Source organism: Abramis brama (assembly GCF_963993115.1).
Source record: "Abramis brama genome assembly, chromosome: 6".
Classification (NCBI taxonomy): domain Eukaryota; kingdom Metazoa; phylum Chordata; class Actinopteri; order Cypriniformes; family Leuciscidae; genus Abramis; species Abramis brama.
The window spans coordinates 40,804,133-40,827,186 of record NC_139968.1 but is presented as its reverse complement, the minus strand read 5'-3'; the positions used below and the strand labels follow the sequence as shown (position 1 = coordinate 40,827,186).

The 23,054-nt window shown below is 39.0% G+C and overlaps 2 protein-coding genes and 1 long non-coding RNA gene across 6 annotated transcripts in view; 2 read left to right on the top strand and 1 right to left on the bottom strand.

Moving 5' to 3' along the window:
• The window catches only part of LOC311084197 (uncharacterized protein), an 86,906-nt gene extending 82,668 nt beyond the window's left edge, over positions 1-4,238 (top strand). The window contains exons 7-12 of the mRNA XM_084116105.1: positions 584-798; positions 2,307-2,600; positions 2,799-3,098; positions 3,507-3,824; positions 3,914-4,057; positions 4,149-4,238. Of these exons, the coding sequence (XP_083972231.1) occupies positions 584-798; positions 2,307-2,600; positions 2,799-3,098; positions 3,507-3,824; positions 3,914-4,057; positions 4,149-4,165 (1,288 nt within the window). The 3' untranslated portion in view covers positions 4,166-4,238. The remainder of the gene's footprint in view (positions 1-583; positions 799-2,306; positions 2,601-2,798; positions 3,099-3,506; positions 3,825-3,913; positions 4,058-4,148) is intronic.
• The window catches only part of LOC311084241, a 529,672-nt gene that overhangs the window by 100,529 nt on the left and 406,089 nt on the right, over positions 1-23,054 (bottom strand). The window lies entirely within an intron of this gene.
• On the top strand, positions 5,144-8,352 carry LOC311085237 (uncharacterized protein). The gene is made up of 2 exons (XM_084117669.1): positions 5,144-5,910; positions 6,038-8,352. The coding sequence occupies exons 1-2, from the start codon at positions 5,535-5,537 to the stop codon at positions 7,033-7,035; spliced, it is 1,374 nt and encodes a 457-aa protein (XP_083973795.1). The 5' UTR covers positions 5,144-5,534; the 3' UTR covers positions 7,036-8,352.

The following is a 23,054-nucleotide window of genomic DNA, read 5'->3' as shown; positions in this document are numbered from 1 at the left end:
CGTCTAGCTTAGGTCTACACTGGAAGTGTTCTGTTTGCTCTGCTAAACTATAATTACTAAAACTGAAACTAAATAAAATAAAAACTAAATAGAAATGTGTTTGCAAACTAAAACTAAACTGAAATTTAAAGCAAAATTGAAAACCATATTAAAATAAAAACTTAAAAAAATTTAACCACTCGATCCACAATGTTGACATCAGCAAACCGCTCACTAAATTACTGGTTAGTCAGACAATAATATTCATTCACTGTTATTCTCATATAACAATATTTAAACTGATTTTACTGTGAGATCAAGTTTCAGCTCTAAACTCAGTTATTATGGATTGATTAAATAAAATAATATAAATATAAATATAAAGCTCAGATAATCAACAGCATCAGTTTGAGTGTGACATTAAACATTAAAGTAAAGGTGTCTTTTTAGTTATTGTTCCATATATAAATCTATTTCTCTTTTCATTTATCATCTTTTGTTCTTCAGGAGTGTTTGGTGAGTTTTTGTCAGTGATTGAGGGAGATTCAGTCTTTCTAAACTCTAATCTTACTGAAATGAAGTATGATGATGTGATTCAGTGGAGGTTTGGATATAAAAACACTTTAATAGCTGAAATCAATAAACGGACTGACAGAATCACTGTATATGATGATGTTCTTGATGGGAGATTCAGAGACAGACTGAAGCTGGACAATCAAACTGGATCTCTGACCATCACAAACACCACAACTGAACATGCTGGAGATTATAAACTACAGATCAACAGTGAGATCAACAGGTTCAGGCTCAATGTGTACGGTGAGTTAAATATCAGTTTCACCTGTTTTTTTTTGTTTGTTTGTTTGTTTGTTTTTTTAATCAGCACAAAGATACAATTAATAATTCGAACTTCATTTTGCTTTTTGTTTTTAATAGGGGGGGGGGGGGACAATCTTAATGCGCACCTGCACTAGTCTAATCTACAAGACTACATCACGTAGTGTATGCGTACACTCTATGGGTGTGTGTGAGGGATATACTGTAGTAAGCTACAGTAAGTAAATGCATCTGTATAAAACAAGGGTAAACGTTATAACCGCTAACAAAGCGGACTGCATCGATTACAAAAGTACATTGGTTATCATCTTTTTCTTTCTTTTTTTTTGGGGGGGGGGGGGGGGGGGGGGGGTCATGATTTATTAATGACTCAATATGATCTATATTAAATAGAAAATAATCACTTAATCCGATGTTTAAAGTGAATAAAATAGCCTTGACTTACTGGAGTTCCACAACTAGCTACTGAAAAACGATGTTCTCTCCCACTGGACTTTGTGTGTGTAGTGGTGAGTTAAAGGACAAGTTCGGTATTTTACACTTAAAGCCCTGTTTACAGATCGTTTCTGATGAAATAGAACGGTTAAGAGTAAAATTTGGACACATGCTGCTGGCCCGAGAATTTTCGGTTTCTTTCGCTTTCCCCCCCCACCTCCACAATGGCTGCATAGGTGCACTGGAACAATCCTTCCTAAAACGCATTAAACTTTCGTTTACAAAGACGTGAAACTCACCGAGTGGTCAGGGGTGTTCACTGATATGCTCACACAAAAATCGCTGCAGAAGATGCTTTCCAACAGGTGTTTTACCATTCGTTGTAAAACTGTGGACCTATTTTTCCAAACGCCTCACACCCGAACATTCTTCCGTTGGGAGCTCGAATAATAGACACTCCAGTCCGGTTTCCGGCGGCGGAGTAATACCGTACCTCACAGCACATCCAATACAAGTCAATGGAGTTGGACAAAAACTACGATAAAACCTGTTGGAAAGCATCTTTTGCAGCGATTTTTGTGTGAGCATATCAGTGAACACCCCTGACCACTCGGTGAGTTTCACGTCTTTGTAAACGAAAGTTTAATGCGTTTTAGGAAGGATTGTTCCAGTGCACCTACGCAGCCATTGCGGAGGTGCGAAAGAAACCGAAAATTCTCGGCCTAGCAGCATGTGTCCACATTTTAATCTTAACCGTTCTATTTCATCAGAAACGATCTGTAAACAGGGCTTTAAGTGTAAAATACCAAACTTGTCCTTTAAAAGGGGGAGCCGGCAGTGGACCAAAGCACTGTGAGGCAAGGGAGGGGGGACTCAAAATGTTTGTATTGTTTTACTACTTGCACAATTATTTTAAGTATATATCATTATACTATTTACAATAAAAATTATTTTTAGGGGGGTCAACCCTAAGATGGTCCTGACCCATTACCCCCCACCCCACGATTTCCGCCAATGCCTGTTTATGTTTGTTCTGTGTGTGTTTGGTGATTCAGGACTGAGATCAGTGATGGAGGGAGATCCAGTCTCTCTAAACTCTGATCTTACTGAAATGAAGGATGATGATGTGATTCAGTGGAGGTATGAAAGCACTGTAATAGCTGAAATCAATAAACGGACTGACAGAATCACTGTATATGATGATGTTCTTGATGGGAGATTCAGAGACAGACTGAAGCTGGACAATCAAACTGGATCTCTGACCATCACAAACACCACAACTGAACATACTGGAGAATATAAACTACAGATCAACAGTGTGATCAAGGGTTTCAGTCTCACTGTCTTCGGTGAGTTAAATATCAGTTTCACCTGTTTTATATTTTAATCAGCACAAATTCAATTCAAACCTCATTTTGCTTTTGGTGTTTAATGATGATATTCATTTCAAATTTAACTTTTAAACTATTTACTCTTAGAAACCATCAAAATAACCGTCTTAATCTGTGACGAACCTTGTTTCTGTTTGTTCTCGGTGTGTTTGACAGATGAAGTGAAGTCATTGATGGAGGGAGATTCAGTCTCTCTAAACTCTGATCTTACTGAAATGAAGGATGATGATGTGATTCAGTGGAGGTTTGAAAACACTTTAATAGCTGAAATCAATAAACGGACTGACAGAATCACTGTATATGATGATGTTCTTGATGGGAGATTCAGAGACAGACTGAAGCTGGACAATCAAACTGGATCTCTGACCATCACAAACACCACAACTGAACATGATGGATATTATAAACTTGAAGGAGTGTCATTCTCATCAAAAGCATTCAGAGTTTCTGTCTATGGTGAGTAGAGATCATTGGTCTTGTCCTTCAAATACTATTTACATATTGAATTGTTGAATAATTTTATAGTTTGAAATGACAGACCGCATAAAAACTATGAACCGAATATAAGATTGTTGATTAGATTTGATCATATTTCTGTTTATTCAGAAATATTAGTTGATGTCAGCGCTGATATTAGTGTGTATTGACTGATCTGATCTCAGTTTGATGTTTTTATGACTAATCAGTTAAAATAACTATTTACCATACTGTTTTACATTAACAGCAGGTTTATATTTAACTTTGTATATCAGATTGTTTTAAATGCTCTGCTTTTGATCATTTCGGTTCTTCTCGATGTTTCTTCCTCGTTTGCCTGAATATCTTCATTCATCCTCATTTATCTTATTCTCTAATGTTTTCCAGCTCGTCTGCCTGTTCCTGTCATCAGCAGAGACTGTTCTTCATCATCATCATCATCATCATCATCATCATCATCATCATCATCATCATCATGTTCATTGGTGTGTTCATCAGTGGTGAATGTGAGTCATGTGACTCTCTCCTGGTACGCAGGAATCAGTGTATTGTCCAGCATCAGTGCGTCTGATCTCAGCATCAGTCTCTCTCTACCTCTGGAGGTGGAATATCAGGATAAAAACACCTACAGCTGTGTGCTGAACAATCCCATCAGCAACCAGACCACACATCTGGACATCAACACACTCTGTCACACATGTGCAGGTACCACAGCACTGATATTAGTTGATGTCAGCGCTGATATTAGTGTTTATTGACTGATCTGATCTCAGTTTGATGTGTTTATTCCTCAGACTCTGTCCACTGCTGTGGTCCTACTGAAGCTGTGATCCGATTGGTCCTCTCTGCTCTGGTGGGCGTGGCTACTGTCATCATTGTGGTTTATGAGATCAGATCCAGAAGAGCTGAACGAGATCAAGCACATATTCACACATCAGGTACATGATTGATGATGTCATTTCTCACAAACTGATTTTACAGTTATAAATTTGTCACATATTAATGGATTTATATGTTCATCTTTTTCAGGAAGTATTGAAATCTAAAGCAGAACACTGAACTTTAAAGGCTCTTCAAGTGTGTTTTTAAAAAAAAATAATAAATACTGATTATTATTTGAGCTTCTGTCTTTTAGAGTCAGATTTTACAAAATCCAATATGTATGGCTTTTATGGCAGAAACGTAAAACAAATGAATAGAGACCCACAGATCTCACTTTACTGCTGTATATTTGCTGTATGTTTTTGCTTGCCTTTATCAAAGTTTTCTCACTCTGAGGTTCAAGAGTCTCTCCATGTTTTATTGCATTTAATAATGTAATGTTTATTACAAAAACAGCTGCAAAAACTGCAGCTGCAGTGTGTGATAGGGCCCAAAATCTCCAGTGTGATTTGTCTCTGTGGTCTCGTCTGAGGAGCAACTCCTCCATCTAGTGGCTCACCCTGAACTCACATGTTATCAGGAGTTATCTCTGTCAGCTCTGACGTCACAGTCTTTAGCAGCTTGTCTGAGCCGTGTGAGAAATTGTTGAACAGTTTCACAGTGTTTTTGTGTGAGCGTCTCACTAATGTGTGTTCACTCTGAACAAAGTGAGCATTTAGAGCGTCACATCAGGGTCATAATCCATAGCTGTTGAATATTAAAGGGACACTTCACCCATTTGCATTAAGCTTTGTATTGTTAGAAACCCAGTCATATATTATAATAAATGTGGATTTTTCATCCATTTTTCCCTGAGATGGGAGAAATAAGGATTTAAGTGTTTTACTTCCTGCTTATTATGACGTAAAAATCATCATTTTGCGTCATAATAAGCAGGAAGTCACATTTCATTGAAAAGTGTAGAGCAGTGGTTCCCAAACCTGTCCTGAAGGCCCCCCAACACTGCACGTTTTCTTTGTCTCCCTAATCAAACACACCTGATTCAACTCATCAGCTCATTAACCCATGTGATAATGAGCTGATGAGTTGAATCTGGTGTGTTTGATTAGGGAGACAAAGAAAACGTGCAGTGTTGGGGGGCCTTCAGGACAGGTTTGGGAACCACTGGTGTAGAGACTACCAACATTAGAGACTACAGACACTCGTTCCTCATCTTTCCCAGGGGGCGGGAACCGCTCACGCTACAGGCCTATTACAGATCAGTGGGTGGGACTTTACTCTCTGAAACTAAAAGCAATATCCTCCATCTTGTTTGGAAGCTAAGCTAACAGGCGCTGTGGAGACAGATGTACAGTTATGACAATAGCGGAGGAGAGTACTCAATATGATATAGACAAGTTTCCTGAGTGAAATAGGCGGGCCGCCATTAGCCTTTCACTCTGCCAACGACTTCCGGTTGTGTCTGCTAATTACTTCCGGTTAGCGAGTTAGCGTCTTTTACTGTCTTTGATTAGCGTGCAGAAAAAGTAAACTATGGATGGTGTTACACGCCGACACGGCTCCGGGACATATTGTGCTGTTCGCGGTTGCAACAACTCGTGGCGATTGCTGAATGTTTGGTCGGAAGGAGAATGTTTCGACCATCAACAATCTACAAGGCGCCAATGTGGATGTGCTCCCCCGTATGCGTTGTATGAGAAACCAAAAACAGATGTTGAATCTCGGAAGTGGCTAGCGGCTTTGAAGTTGAAGAATCCGCCCAAAAGACTTTTTGTTTGTTCTTATCACTTCATTGATAAAAAGCCCACAGTGGAAAACCCTTTCCCGGAACTTTGGTTGGGATACGAGCGACCTCCCCAGCAAAAGAGACGTAAACTCGACAGAAACACAAGTGACACGCAATCGGATGGTAAGTGTATCTTGATATTTTTCTGGTTAGCTAAAGTTTGCAGCATAAGTTTGACTGTTGATATATGTGTCTCTGTCCTGTGTTAGTAGGTTATATACATTTATAGTTTATGCTGTTTTTCTTTTAGAAGTGTGCATCGAGCCGAAGTTTAAAGATGCTGCAACACAATGGGAGGACCTGACAAAAACTGACCACAGCTACGCGGCAAAGTTGGACCAAGTGAACAAATCGACGCAGACTGGGGGTCAGACTGTGGCTGATGATATGCTCCTGGATGATGATACCTCGCTGCTGTACACAGGACTGCGTCTGGTATATTTTTTTACTTTGGTGAAAACGATGTTGCCATTTAGTAAACCATCATGTAGTATTCCTGTTGTTGACCAAATACTGATGACCCTCATGAAACTGAAACTGAACCTTGTGTTAGGGGATGTGGCAAAGCGCTTTAAAGTGTCTAAAGGTGAAGTAAGTAAGGTGATTGCTCACTGGATTGATACATTGGGTGAGCAGCTTGAACCCATGGTTGCCTGGCTGCCAAGAAGTGTTATTCGTGCTAACATGCCACCATCCTTTAAAAAGAACCACCCACAGACCACTTGCATCATCGATTGTGCCGAAACGGCTATTCAGAGAGCTACAAACCTTAACTGTAGGAGTGCCACTTTCAGTCATTACAAGGGAACCAATACTGCCAAATATCTTGTTGCTGTGTCACCTCATGGGCTGATAATGTTTATATCAGAGGCCTATGCTGGTAAAAGCAGTGATAAGTTCATCACTATAAACAGTGGGTTTCTGGAGGCCCTAAGGCCTGGTGATGAGGTAATGGCTGACAGGGGTTTCACGATTCGAGATGTACTACATGAAAGGAAGGTGAAATTGAATATTCCTGCCTTTACCCACAAGCGTGGTCAATTGACCAATGAGGAGGTAACGCGCACTAGACGAGTGGCCAATGTCCGTATACATGTAGAGAGGGCAATCCGCAGACTTAAAGTCTTCAAAATTCTGTCCCAAACTGTCCCCATCTCCATGACCCCGAGGTTGGACAAGATTCTTACCATATGTGCTGCTTTAGCAAACATGAGGTCCAGACTCATCCGACTACCACATGAGGTGTAAGTCCCTATGAAAAGTCACCTGCAGTTGTTGTTTTTTTTTTGTTTTTTTTTTTATTGTACATATTCCTTTTATTTTATTTTATATATGTATATATATATAAATAATTTCAGCTAGAAAAACCTGTGTAAATGTATTGTTATTGTTCCCTTTCTGGTGTTGTGATTATTAAGACAAAACAGAGTTTTAACTAAGAAAAACTTGTGTGAGTGCTATTCTTTTTCTTGTATTGTAAATATTGACACATGACAATAAACAATTTGATTTTTGAGAAGAAATTAATTCATTTTTATTGATCCTATTCCATAACAAAGGGACAATTTCATTAACTCCTTAATGGCTGAATTTTTTTATAATTAAATAAAAACAAAGTAAATACAGGAAAAAATCTCAAAATATTACAAAAAGAAAAAGACTGGAATAAAATAAAATATTAAATAAATAAAATTAATAAATAAAGAAATAAGTGACTGATATTAAAAATAAAAGTAAAAGAAAATAAATAAAATAAATCAGTTTGATAAAAATAAATAAAAGCTAGAAAGGATTTGACACAAATTTGTGACAACAGGGGACAAGGGGTTAAAAAAAGGAATGACTAATCACCCCAGTACACATAAGCAGGTCATGCTGATTTGACAACATCCATGTATCTGGAGCACAACTCCAGCCTTCCATCATCGAAGTCATCGACAACTTTTGGCAACATGTGGGTGAAATAGAAGGAGTGTAGCCTTGAGATATGTCCCTCAACAAAGGTTTGGTCGTAGAGCACGTTGAGCTGCAGACATTCAGTGTTACTCCAAATCACCAACAAGGCTTGCCGTAGCCCTGTGCAGTGCATGCCCAGTTGCACCTGCATGTAATATCCCTTTGGCCCATTGAAGGACAGATGGAAGTCCCCTGTGGGCATGCGTTTGATCTCACTGCTTTTAGCAGCAAGTGCTTCAGTAAGGGACTGGTTTTTGACTAAGACAGGGCACTTGATCTCCAGTAGTGTGTCTCTGTTCATGACACCATCCGGACTCGCAGCAAGCCATGGCTCACTCGGGCAAACCACCAAACCTTTCACATCGATGTCATGACCTTGGTCTTGCAGGTATTGCCTGGCGTGCTCTTCACCCTCTGCTCCTTGCCGGGTTGCCGCGTTACCGTGAAAGGTAGGATGGAGGTGTTCAGACAAGAATTTGTCTGGTGCTGTGGTAGCCCGAACTGGCACATTCTTGGCTGTGCTTGCTGTTATCCGTACCCGTCGCATGTCATGCCACAGTTGTTCCCTGCTCTGTTCTTTTGTGTGCTGCTCAATGTACATAAATTGGGTTGTGGTCATGTCAATGTATTTGGTGTAGAATGCCCTACATTTCTCACATTCAAGTTGTGTGTTGTGATCACCATGATGTAGGGACAGTGGAGCTTTTGATGTCTCGGCAGACTGAGCAGGGAGGCTGGTGTTAAAAGTGAGCTGCATTAGTCCACTGCCAGGTGCAGTAAAAAGTGCCGCTATTGGTGTGGAGAGACAGTAATTTTGCCATTCTTCCAGTGTCTCATGGACTTTTACCTTGCGACTAGGTGTAGAGACTATGCTGGAGGAGGATGCCTGTGATGCTGGTTGGTATAGATTACTTCTGCTGTGTCTTCGGAAAGACACATCTCTGATTTTTTGCTGCCCAGTATTGCTTTTTGTCCCGGCATTCCAGCAATTCTGCACATCAGTGCAGGCAAGCCCTGTCTTCCCTTGCCTCACAGCATTTTCTACCTGCAGACAGATAGAAACAAAATCACACACATTTTAAATAATGGTTTGAGCATCACGACACAATTTACTTCTTTTAGAGAAAACATTTTGTAAATCAAAATAAAAAGGGTATGATGAAGGTAGAGAGTTTTTGTTACTTTTCAAAACAATTAATGAGCTGGGCCTGCAGCCATCAACATCATTGTTTAACCCCTTAATGCCTGAATTTATTTAGACTTATATAAAACAAATCTGGAAAAATATGAAAAGAATAATAAAAGAATAAAATAAAATAGAATTAAATATTAAATAAATAACATTTAATAAAGTGATAAATGATACGATATGGTTACACGTTTGCACAATAAACTTAGACACAATCTCTCTCTCACATGCATACGCACACACACACATACTCACGCACACACACTTGGATATGTGGTTTGCGGGGACTCTCCATAGGCGTAATGGTTTTTCTAATGTACAAACTGTATAATCTATCCCCCTAAACTAACCCTGCCAAACTTTTGGGCTTTTTGGAATTTCAAAAAACACCATTTAGTATGTTTTTTAGCCGTTTGGTTTATGAGAACACAGATGTCCTCATAAACCATGTTTACGTTGTAATACCCATGTCATTATACACAGTTGTGTCCTCATAAACCACACACAGACACACACACACACACAAGGGTTAAAGCACTGTCAAACACCCCCGCATTCTGCGCTCACTGTAAACACCTTGCTGTTGTCTTAAAAGTAACTCTAAAAGTAAAAGTAACTCGCAATGTATGCAAAGTGTCTCTCTTCCTATCAGCGCCGATCAACGAGCATTTAAAATGCTAGGCAGGCAGGCTAGAGGGGATTACTTTTTATTTGTATTACTCTTCGTGTTCTGTTATAGATTAACACACGGATACATACAAACATCTTAATACAAGCATAAGATGGGCTAACGTACCTTCCAAAGCACGGCGGCTGCATGGCTACAGGAACGTCCGGGTCCGGCGATACAGGTACAGCCTGCAGTCTCCACATCTCCCGTCTTGGTAACCAAAACCCAGGCGTTATGCGCTGAATTATTAACGGACTGGCTTGGTTGAACATCGGCCTTTAGGTAAATTAAACTACCCATATCGTGTAAAAGTACACAGCCCACTTTGTCGGAATGGAGGTACTGAAACGCCTCAGAGCTTTTCAGGTTATTAATTGCGTTCCCATCCACCGCCATGGAATCAATAAAATAAGAAAAGATCTTGGATGTTGTGATGCTGGGCCATATCGACATGTTGTCCGCCCATGATGTTACCTTACTTGGATGCGGAACGGTCAAAACACCATTTTTAATAAGATTTTCGGTCGAATGTTGCCATTCCAAAGCCATTTTTACACCACTACTCAGCCTGCGCCGGAAGTTCTTGGCAGAAACAGGAAGTAAACCGGAAGTGCCCGGGAAACTTGTCTATAGAGGAAGAGGATTTCGGAAGTCTGATGCTTGAATCAGGTGTTTGTGGCTACCTTTACAAGCCGCATTATAGCGAAGAGCAGCCGAGGCAGAAGACCTGCCTGCCGCGGACGAGGAGCCCGGACTGGCTCGGGTCAGGGCGGACTGGTGGCGCCGGTGATCTCACTATGCAACTACGAACCGCTACGAACACAGAGATAGAGTCCGACTGTGGCAAAGAATTTCAACAATGACAACTTCTCCTGGATGAAATCTCTGAATCAGACGAGGACACGGACGTTTGTGTTGAGAATCAGACGAGGACACGGACGTTTGTGTTGTGAACTATCCTAGTTTCGCACCGCATCTGACTGAACATCCAGGTAACGTTACAATGCAATAATTCACCACTTCGAAAGAAATACAAATGAAGAGTAATTCACTAATGAGTTCGCCAACTAACTAGACATTTTGTGTGAAATTAATTTCAAGCTCTGGTGGTAGCTAGCCTTGTAGACGGAAGAGTTATTTCTCTTAGGCAGATATGCGCTTTCTGGATTAGTGGGAGTGGCTTGCGCAGCTGTGCAATGTGGTGCATTGTGGGAGTTGGTGTCTTTCATACAAATGCGTCCTGAAGTTACTTTCTTTCTTTCCTCGGCCAAGAAGGCACCAAATTCAAAATTAATTTTACATTTCGACTACATATATGACCCACTTTCAATAAAGATCAATGTTCCCATGGGTGAAGTGCTCCTTTAATCATATGAAGATCTCAGAACACTTTCATACACACAGTTATAGCAGGCGATCTGTTCCTGCTCCATAAAACCATTAGAGAAACTCTGAAATCAGTCTGAGAGGAGAAACAATCGAGACATTTGATCAGAAATGAACAACAAACGTCCTGAAGAGAGTTACAGGAGAGAGCAGAGGCAAACACTCACAGGATCTCATGACAAGATCAAACTGTTGCTTTAAGATGTTTTTAACACGTTATTGGTCAGTTTATTTCAGTTGAAAATGATGTCATTGACTTACAGGAATTTTAGGCCTACTGGAGCTCAAAGTGTCAATGATCAAAGTGTGAATTAATCAGCAGAAATAGAGCTAGACGGCCACATGCATTATTACTGAATAAATAGGCAGTTATTTTAACTGATTGTAGAGTTTCACTTCCCTTTACTACAGAGCAGCTTCACATCAGCGCATCTCTCACCAGTTTTGAAGAGTTTGTCTTTTCATATTTGTGGACTGAATCCGTTGAAGATGTTTCTCCCTGTTTTGCTCTGCTTGTGTTTCTGGCGTCTGGATGGTGAGTTTAAATGTGTTTTAATGGCTTCAGTTGCTTCTGTTCTGGTACCATGTGATAAATGACTGGTTAATTTAGTCAGAGAGGATCAACATTCGCTGTTACAGGCCAGTACTGATAGGGGGAAATTCATATAAGGGTGAGCAAATGCAAACTGACAGAAAAATCCAGACTCTGCAGGTGACAAAGTTATTTATATCCGCTGTTTATTCAAGAAAATCCTCCAACATGTAATCCTGGAAACAATTGCTGTACAGAGCACAACAACATTTACGAGATCCACTACAGACACAGAAAAGAGTCACAGCGGTGCATACAGGTTTATCCATATACAATGAAGAATAGTAAAACTTACAGTCAGTAGAGCTGGAGGCGTCTGCATTTCACTGAATTGAACCTCAGCAGTACATTTACTTTCTGCTCATTGGTGCATTCTTTACACTCGTGTGTTTTTTTTTTTATATATATTTTTTTTATATATTATGTGTTTTATTAGACTGGTGAGCAACTGTTTGGATATCTCCATTGGCAGAAAACTAATTGTTACACAGTTAGTTTTTTTGTCTAAATCTCGTTTCTTGATTTACCGCGAGTATCATTTTTACCATACCTAATATCGATCTGGCTCACTGCAGTGTGTAACAAGCGGCTCATATAGCTAAGAGTAGCATTATAACAACTTTCATCACACTCAGATGTATCTAATATAATAAAACAGTGCTGCGTTTCCCCACACACACATGACCAGAAGAAGCAGAAGTGTCTGCGGGATAATAAAAGCTCCACTGCTCTCGAGCCGTGTGTGTCGCACTCGTTTCTCATTAGCAATCGCTCCAGCGGCTCGTTACGCTCCAGCGGCTTTCGTAACATTAATAAATCTTCAATATATTACTGGTCATCCATGAATATGATTTCTGCCCGAGTCCCGTTGTATTCTCCACCGGCTGGAGAGATGAAGACAACAACTCCCACAATTCCACGAAATCAAGGCGTCATCAAGCTACAACTTTGTTTTGAATAAGCGGCTTCTAGTGGTGAAAAATTACATAGTGTGGCTTTAACAGCGTATTCACTATCAGAGCTCTGTACCTGTCAGGTCTAACAGTGTTTTAGTTCAGTTTTGTCCAGAAAACACTCATCAGTCCAGGGCTGCGAGAGCTTGCATGAGTTTGCTGTTACTGTCTCTAAAGCGTGCAGCCGTTTCTCCGCTCACAGCATTGAAGTTCAGTCTCGTCACTGTGTTCATGTTGTCCTACGGTTTCCTCAACAGAGTAATGCTTCAAGTTCTCACTCATCATGCGTTGTCTTTTGTTTGGTCTGGTTTTGGGTTGGGAAAAGATCATATAGCTAATTCTCAAAAGTTCATTGAACTTCACTGAACTTGAATGCAATCAGCTGCGCAATTTACAAACTTAATGGCTGCGAGTAAATCAGTGTTTTCTGCTTGAAGTATTTTGTTTGCCGGCTAAGTTTCATTAGGCTACATTTCTAATCAAGCATACAGTCATAACTGTAAAATAAATAAAAATATTCAGGGATTGACATTAAGGTTTTCAGCTTATATTGACGTCAATTAATCAGTTCTGTAATGTTATAAGTTAAAGGTATGTAATGATGTCGAAGAGGCAGTTTAACAGAGACTTAACTTTATCAAGCCCCCACTCAAAAAAAATTTTTTTGCCTCTTGTTAAATTTAATTAATTAAAATAAGCAAAAGTAACACAATTGTTTAATATTTTGTCACAATTTAATTTAATTGTCTTCAATCAAACTAATATATGTAAAACTGAAGTTTACTTAACCCTCAGACGGTCCTCGGTCATTTATGACCGAAACATTTTCTGTTTTGAATTTCTAAAAATCACAGCTTCATCGGAATGTTATGAAATTTGGTGACTTTTATGGCATTAGGTATGTGAATACAAAAAAATAAATTGAGGTCATGATCCGAGCATGCTAAGTGGTCGTAAAAAAAATAGTGACGATTTTGGTCTTCGGTCAAAAATGACCCCCATAGGAAATGAATGGGAAATTGACAAAAAAATTACAATTCTCCAAATTTTTGTGTGTGCAATCTACAAATCGGCCACAATCCCCCAAAAAAGTACACTGCTGTAAAGGGGTGACACTCTACAACATCAAGAGTGCAAAACAGACACACCCACCCCCACACACACACATACAAACACACTTTTATACACATACACACCAATACATTTTTATTACAAAAAATCTGTTTTGAATTTTTAAAAATCACAGCTTCATTGGAATGTTATGAAACTTGGTGACTTTATGGCATTAGGTATGTGCACACACAAAAAAATTGAGGTCATGATTTGAGCATGCTAAGTGGTCGTAAAAAAAATAGTCACACCTGTGGTCTTCGGTCAAAAATGACCCCCATAGGAAATTAATGAAAAAAAAAAAAAATAAATTACATTATTTTACATAAAGTGTTATAATTGAATGAATTGCATTTTTTGTTACAAATTCTGTTAAAAAAAAAAAACAAAAAAAAACGTAAATGTGTCCATAAACAGCTGGGGAATTCACATGCCTCTCAATAGAGAACTGTAGATGCCATCTAGTGGTTACACCATGGTTCTACGCTTTCTCTCCATACTCTCACCAGATGGTGCTAATCTGCTTCAAACATTTTTTTTTTTGAAGGCCTAGACTCTTTCACACAGAGATTCCGGAAAATACACGGATAAAGTGACCCGGGATTGTGTTTGCGTTTACACAGGAGGCAATTTGCCGACAATTTTTAATTTGTGTGAAAACTACATAAATCATTTTTGTTGACAACTAACTGGGCAGTGGATCTGTAGTTCCTAGCATGCTTTGCAAGGGACTGCATTAGGAGGGTAAATTTAGGGATTAAAGTGTTATTTTATGTGTTTTTCTGTAAATGGAATGATGTTGTTAGTTAATGTTAGTGTTTAATATTCACTAATGTTAGAAACTTAGAGGACTTTCTGTAATGTTTTTGAATTTTGTGGTTACCATTATGCAGAAGAGTGGCGACTGTGTTTAGGCTGTGGGCTCAGTATTACACTATATGTGCATTAAACCTCATTTGCAGACCTGCATAAGTAATATTCAATATTACGCTGTAAAAAGTGATATTAGTAAAACTGAACACTAGTAGCTCCTATCATCAGAAATAACTGTAGAGTAAAATTAAATAAAATTATAATGTTGGCGATTTTAGGCAGGACAAAAATTAAATGTAGTCAACCTGACAAAACTTTATCTAGCAGGAATGACTAAATGAATTTAAGTTCATACAACAAGATTACAACAAATCATTTCGAACAAATTAGATTTTGTTGGAAAAATGTAATTCATTTTCATGGAAAAGTTTTCCTAAATTGAATTAAAGGAGTCATAACCTAGTATTACATTGGATACCTACTGCTGTATTATAGTCTTTCAGGCCCTTCTAAAAAAGAAAAGTGGAAAAAAAATAAACACAGACCTACTTTTACCCTTATTTCTGAAGGCATTATTGTCTCGCGAGATCAATGCGATGTTTTGGCTGTCGTGGACGCTCTATATGGCTCTGCACGCCAGTTGAAAGGGTTGTTGGGACAGCGTCATTAAAAATGAATTTCATCCACTGGTCCCTGATAGTTTCGTCCGATTTTGCGAGATAAAACACATTTACATGTTTTTTATGGCAATCAACCACAGAGCAAGTCCGGTGTGCACTCGGTTTCTCCATCTTTCTCGACTGAACCAGGGCCGGAGTGGGGCCACTTTTCAGCCCTGGAGTTCATGCCCAAGACCGGCCCACTTTTTCCACGGTGGAATTCCAAATTAGCACTTTTTCCAATTTGGATAAATGAAGCAACAGTTCAGTTGTTACTATTGTGTAGTTGGTATTAATACCATAGATCAACAAATAATGTAAAGGTTAAATAATAATTCACTTAGACTTTATAAGAAGCAATTGCGATTTTATATCACACAATTCAGACTATATCTCGCAATTCTGTATTTCTGACTTTAAAAAGAAGCAATTGCAACTTTATTTCACGCAGTTCTGACTTTATATCTAGCAATTTCTGACTATAAGAAGCAATCGACTTTAATTCACACAATGCTGACTTTATAACACGCAATTGCGACTTTATATCTCACAATTTTGACCATCTCGCAATGCTGACTTTATAACACGCAATTGCAACTTTATTTCAGGCAATTCTGACAGTTATATCTCGCAATTCTGACTTTATAAAACGCAATTGAGACTTAATATCACGCAATTCTGACCATCTCGCAATGCTGACTTTATAACACGCAATTGCAACTTTATTTCAGGCAATTCTGACTTTATAACACGCAATTGAGACTTTATTTCACGCAATTCTGATATATTCCGAAATGTAAACTCGAAAGTGTGAGATAAAAAGTCACAATTATCTTTTAAAACGTTTTATTCTGTGACACAAAAACAAGCTTCCATACCTCCTGGCCTCTTCCTCCCAGCCATCCTCCCTGACGCGTACCGTTACGGTAGGGCCGGCCAGGCGCAGTAGGCGCCGGCGATGCCGCGGGCCCGCGGCCGCAGTAGCCTACCTAAAACGTTTTGGAAAAGACTGGCTGTGGACCCAACCAACTCTATAGTAGGGGAGGGGAGAACTCCCTCACATGGTACAACCCATGCAGAGGCTGCGCGCTGCAGTGTCAGAAGGCGGAACGTGTAATGTTACTAACGTGACATTGAAATGTGAAAAAAAAAAAAAAATCCTCGACCGGCCCAAAAGTGAAGCGGACCACCGGGAATTCTCCCGATTCTCCCGATTACCCAATCCGGGCCTGGACTGAACTGAATATGAGGGGGAGAGGGGAAGGGGGGGCTTCCTGCTGCGGTGTCCATATATGGTATATCCTACTACCTCATGACGTCAAGAGGGAGCTGAAATCAAAATCTCATATTTGAGTGCGCGTGCACGCGCGCTGGTTTATTTACCCTGAGGTAAACAAACGCTTCACTTTTAAATATCGGCTTCCCGGCCAGTGTATAATCGTTAGTCGATCATAACATACATTGATTCTCGTGGAAAAGTGAAAATTGCAGGTTATGACTCCTTTAAGTTCGTTCAACAGCTTATTTTTTTTAGTGCTGGTGCCATCTAACAAAACACATGCATTAAGTTACAGTACAGACAATCTGCAGTCACTGAAACTTTCAGCAGTATTTGTGTATTTATGACAGCATATTTCATTCAATACTTTACTTTGACAGCATTATAAATAAATAGAATGTATAAGTCATTCTTACTCTTAAGACCTTGACACATCAAGACGTTGTAAAAGAACTAGCGGGGACGGAAGCTGAATGTGTCGTCGTCTCGTTATTTACGTGCAGCCAGTCAGACTGTTTTCTCTTCTCAATTCAACATGCTCAGTTGGCCAAAAAACAGTAAGTCAGTGTTGCCCATTTAGCGATGTTGTCTTTCCCACCCCTTTAGCGACTTTTTTCATCAAATCTCACCTAGCGACTTCTTGGACAAACCTTATATAGTTCCTGAGACTCGCTATGATGTCATCTAGCGTCATTTAGCGAGCAGTTTTAGCTACTGTCCATTGAAAGCCGTTCGCAACAGAGCAACGAGGTCCGACTGGTGCTGATGGTTCAGAACTCAATGCAAAAACAGGCGAACGACGCTCAACAACGGCCTGATGTTGGTCAACGGCCGACCGTCAGCTTGGTGTGTCGAGGCCTTTTAGCATTAAAGGGTAGAAGCTATCCACTTACAATCCAACGTATCATAACAGGGTGGATGTTTTTAGATAATATATCCCATTACTAGCTAGGAAAGAATGACATGCTAGCAGAAGATTAACATTTAGAAAAATAAAAAATAAATCAAATTATAAAAAAAAATAAAAAAAATACTAATGTGGTGGCAAACAAAATTATATCACTGAATAAGAGACAAACACACATCTTAAAGGAGCTGTATGTAAGAAATGTATTTCAATTAATCATAAAATGGCCCTGATATGTCACCAGACATTAAGAAATCATGTTCATTTCAAATACTTATATCACTGACAACAGTAGTCCGGCCAGGATATTATCATTTAAAAAGTGAAGTTGCAGCCCTCAACTGATGTTGATGTTGTCATGCTGTGTTTTGGCCTGAAGCTCCACCCTCCACCTATCTACCAATCACGAAGTCAGTAGTGTTTCTGCATCCGGGTTGCCAGCTCTGCTCTAGTTACCACAGCTGCAGCAACAAACGTTCCTGCTGGATCCTGCAGCAAATCTGGCAACCTCGAGTCAGGGGGAGGGGGAGGGGATAGCAGTACCAGTTTTGGCCACAATCTTATGGCTCCTTTAAAGATACAATTTCTTCTACACAAGCACAAAAACACACAACAATTACTAAAACTTCAACTAAAATAAAAAAAATAAAAAAAAATAAAAACAGTTTCAAAATATAAGTAAAAATAGTATCTCAATGATACTGAAATAACACTGGTTTTAGTCTTGCATGATAAATGTAAATTTTTTTATTTATTTTTTTATGTTAGTTTAAGACTCACTAAAATGACATTTTAACTTCTCAACTTCACGGGACACTTTTGAAAATAACCCCACTGATCAGGATCTATTACTGAAGCCGTTTTGAAGAGTTTGGCTTTTCATATTCGTGGACTGAAAGCGATGATTTTTTTTTTTTTTTTTCTCAAATTAGTTTTGCTCTGTTTGTGTTTGTGGCGTCTGGATGGTGAGTTTTAAATGTGTTTTTCTGGTTTCAGTTGTTTCTGTTCTGATGTGATAAATTACTGGTTAAATTAGTCAGAGGATCAATATTCACTGTTATTCTCATATAGAAATAATTAAACTAATTTTACTGTCAGATCAAGCTTGAATTCAGCTCTAAACTCAGTTATTATTGATTTATTAAATATAACAAAATAAATATGAAGCTCAGATACTCAACAGCATTAGTTTGAGTGTGACATTAAACATTAAAGTAAAAGTGTCTTATTTTATTTATTGTTCCATATGTAAATCTATTTCTCTTTTCATGCATCATCATTTGTCTTTGTAATGCTGCAGAATATTATTAATGTCACGTTTAAATTAATAAAAGTATTTTAGTGAAGCTTCATCAAACCAACATCAAGTGATTTGAAAAACTCTGTTTTCAGGAGTGTTTGGAGTTACAGTTAAAATATCAGTGAAGGAGGGAGATTCAGTCTCTCTAAACTCTAATCTTACTGAAATGAAGGATGATGATGTGATTCAGTGGAGGTTTGGAAATAAAAGCACTTTAATAGCTGAAATCAATAAACGGGCCGACAACATCACTGTATATGATGATGTTCTTGATGGGAGATTCAGAGACAGACTGAAGCTGGACAATCAAACTGGATCTCTGACCATCACAAACACCACAACTGAGCATGCTGGAGGTTATAAACTACTGATCAACAGTGAGATCAAGAGATTCTTTCTCACTGTCAATAGTGAGTTCAAAACGGTTAAACCTGTTTTATAATGACAACATTTAAATTAATTAATATGCCATTTGTTTTTTGGTTTGTGTTGTTTTAAGGTATTGTTCATTTTAAATTTCAATCTTTAATTTAATAAACAATTATAATCTGTTTATCTGTGACAAACCCTGTTTCTGTTTGTTCTGTGTGGGTTTGATGATTCAGTGTCAGTGATGAAGGGAGATTCAGTCACTCTAAAAGCCCGTCCTACTAAACTGAAGGATGATGATGTGATTCAGTGGAGGTTTGGAGATGAAAACACTGTAATAGCAGAAATCAATAAACGGGCCGACAGAATCACTGTATATGATGATGTTCTTGATGGGAGATTCAGAGACAGACTGAAGCTGGACAATCAAACTGGATCTCTGACCATCACAAACACCACAACTGAACATGCCGGAGTTTATCAACGACTGATCAACGGTGTGAGAAAGCAGTTCGGTCTCATTGTCTATAGTGAGTTTATTATTGGTTCCCTTTGTTTGTTAATCACTTTGAAGTATACCTATCCTAAATTTAAAAAAGAGTTTTTCAGTTTTAAAATGGTAAAATCTAAGACACACCATCATTTTTGGTGTTCACTTTTCAACCTTCTGAACACTTTTCTTTGGATTGATTATTCTGATACTGGCATCTCTGTGTCATTTTGTTTATAAATCTGAAAATCACAAACACTCCCTCAGCAGAAAGTATGATTTACTCTGATGTTTCTAATCTTTCTCAGCTCGTCTGCCTGTTCCTCTCATCAGCAGAGACTGTTCATCTTCTTCATCATCATCATCATGTTCATTGGTGTGTTCATCAGTGGTGAATGTGAGTCATGTGACTCTCTCCTGGTACAAAGGAATCAGTGTATTGTCCAGCATCAGTGCGTCTGATCTCAGCATCAGTCTCTCTCTACCTCTGGAGGTGGAATATCAGGATAAAAACACCTACAGCTGTGTGCTGAACAATCCCATCAGCAACCAGACCACACATCTGGACATCAACACACTCTGTCACACATGTGCAGGTACGCCAGCACTGATATTAGTGTTTATTGACTGATCTGATCTCAGTTTGATGTTTTAATGACTAATTGGTTAAAATAACTAATTACCTTACTTTTTTACATTAACAGCAGGTTTATATTTAACTTTGTATATCAGACTGTTTTAAATGCTCTACTTTTGATCATCTTGGTTCCTCTCGATGTTTCTTCCTCGTTTGCTTGAATATCTTTATTCATCCTCATTTATCTTTATTCTCTCATGTTTTCCAGCTCGTCTGCCTGTTCCTGTCATCATCAGTAACTCTTCACACTGTTCTTCATCATCATCATCATCATCATCATCATCACCATCATCATGTTCATTGGTGTGTTCATCAGTGGTGAATGTGACTCATGTGACTCTCTCCTGGTACAAAGGAATCAGTGTATTGTCCAGCATCAGTGCGTCTGATCTCAGCATCAGTCTCTCTCTACCTCTGGAGGTGGAATATCAGGATAAAAACACCTACAGCTGTGTGCTGAACAATCCCATCAGCAACCAGACCACACATCTGGACATCAACACACTCTGTCACACATGTGCAGGTACGGCAGCACTGATATTAGTGTTTATTGACTGAGCTGATTATTTTAAAGACTTTCACTGGTTTCAGTGATTGGTGATAAAACAAATGTTCAGCATTTTATTATTATTCAGCACAGAGCAAACCATCCAGATAATAACAAAAGTCCAAGGCACAGGCAAACAGGGAATCCAGGGAGACAGGCAGAAGATTAAGACCATGAAACAGAAAACAGAAATAGCCCCAACAAGACTTCGCAAAGAGTGACTGAGTAAACCAGGTATAGACAGAGTTAACAAGGGTAAATGAGAAACAGCTGAAACTAATCTGGGGATAATGAGTCTGGGCAAAGGATTCTGGGAAATGTAGTTCATAGTGGAATGACACTGGTCTGGGGAGGAGCGCCCTCTGGTGGATATCCTGGGCACTCCAACTGGTGATCGTAACAGTTGGCATACCTCAGATTGTTTATCATATTTATATACATACATACACAACGTCAGCCTTTTAGCCTGAAATGATACGCATACAATTAGATCGTTTACTATTACCATAGGCGTCGATTTCGGGGGGGACGGAGGGGACGCGTACCCACCAGATTTCGTCATGATTCATTTTGTACCCACCACTTTTAACTTCCGTCTATATTAATTTGACTTTTGGTTCGATTTTTTTGACCGTTTTCAGTGGTTGTGAGGAGCAATATGAGAGAGAAATTTGGTAATCATTGTCTGACCCAACAAAAAAACATTATAATATTCATTTTATTTTATTTTCCGTGGTGGCATTTATGAGGGAAAAAACAACGTGTCAGTTATCTGTTACGGACGTGAGCGCTCTGAAAGCGGCACTAAAAGACTGCTTTAAAACTTTCACAGAGACCTCAAACAGAACAGCTGCCTTTCTTTAAAGTGAATTTCGTTTTGTATTAATTATATCTTAATTTTAATCAATGTTTCATGAACCAATGGATTTAATAAATAAGAAGTAAATAGGCCTATAGCAGATAATCACGACATTGGAGGCGCCGGCGAGTGAACTGGAGTTCGTCTGATGAACCGAAACTCAGCGTATAATGCACATTCACATTCACAGCGTATTTAGACACATTTAGACGCAGTCATAATCATTACTTTTACCGGTTCTTTGTGGCAAGCTTTATGCGTGCGGTCGTGCGCTTGAGTGTGGCTATATTACGTAAACGCTCATTATCCTGTAGGCTATAAGTAATTAAATTAATATAAAGGGGCGATTTGTCCACGAATGACTTAAATTAACAACTAGCCTACTAGTCGACTAGGAAAAAAACTTTTAGTCGGAAGCAGCCCTTATTCCACATATTTTCGAACCAGGCAACAGTGTTGAGCGAGCGACCCTGCGGAAAGAGCGAGCGGAGCGGAATGTTCAGAAATGCGCTCTCCACTCACGAGCTCTGATCGGAACAAACCCGAACCTCACTGAACTTGCTGCTTGCTGCTCGTCTGCTGAACTTGTGCAGAAACATCAAAATATAACCAGCTTTTTAAAATGTTTTTTAAAACTAAACACTATTTTAGCACAAATTATGAGCTTATTGGCGATTTTTTTATAATTATTGACAAAATTAGAATATAGTAAAAAAAATAAAAAAAATTATTTTATTTTTTTTGGGTGGGCCTGTTGAAAAGTGGGGCCGTGCCTGAGCTACAGGACATCGTCTTTCAAAACATAACCTGCGCGAAAGAGAGAGAAAAAATGAATGCGTCATTGTACCCAGCACTTCTGAAAATGCACTTCCGAATGCGTCTCTGTCCCCAGCACATTTCAAACCAAACTAACGCCCATGACTATTACCCACAATAGAATGGAATACACTAGAAACTTTGAAATGAATTTAAATGTAAAGCATCAAAATACTACTAACTGTGAAGTTGTCTTATCACTAGCTGACACTAATAACTGTTTCTCTCAGTGTCTACAATAGTGCTGATCTCTGCTGCTGCCGCTGGATCTCTGATGATTGTTTCTGCAGTCGCTGGGATCTTCTGCATCTGCAAGAAATGTAGAAAAACTGATCAAGAAGGCAAGTATTATAAACGCTACTGAATTGACAATAGTAATGTGTTATATTAAAAAATTATATACTTTAATAGTTTAGTTCCCTTTATCCTGCATGCTGTGTTGCGGTCATTTTGACCAAGAGAGGATTTTCTTTTTCCTGAAAATGGTCAGTGGTCATGTACCCATGCGAGAACATGAACCCCCCACGAACGCCATCTCAGCATGCTTACCTCCAGTCATGTGAGACAGCGATCATGGCCGTCAGATGAGGACAGAAAACAACTGCATCCAGGAATGCACTGACGGAGAGGCGTGACTGACTGAATGGGAACTTACCGACTTTGCTCACACAGGCTATAACAACTTCCCCCAAAAAATCGGATTATTTTTTTACTTGTTAGTTACACTTATGTTGT

Excerpts from the sequence above, each read along its gene's own strand:
- LOC311085237 (XM_084117669.1), top strand. The coding sequence starts at position 5,535 with ATGGATGGTGTTACACGCCGACACGGCTCCGGGACATATTGTGCTGTT. Across the intron at positions 5,911-6,037 it reads AAGTGACACGCAATCGGATG|AAGTGTGCATCGAGCCGAAG; the intron begins GTAAGTGTATCT and ends TTTTTCTTTTAG.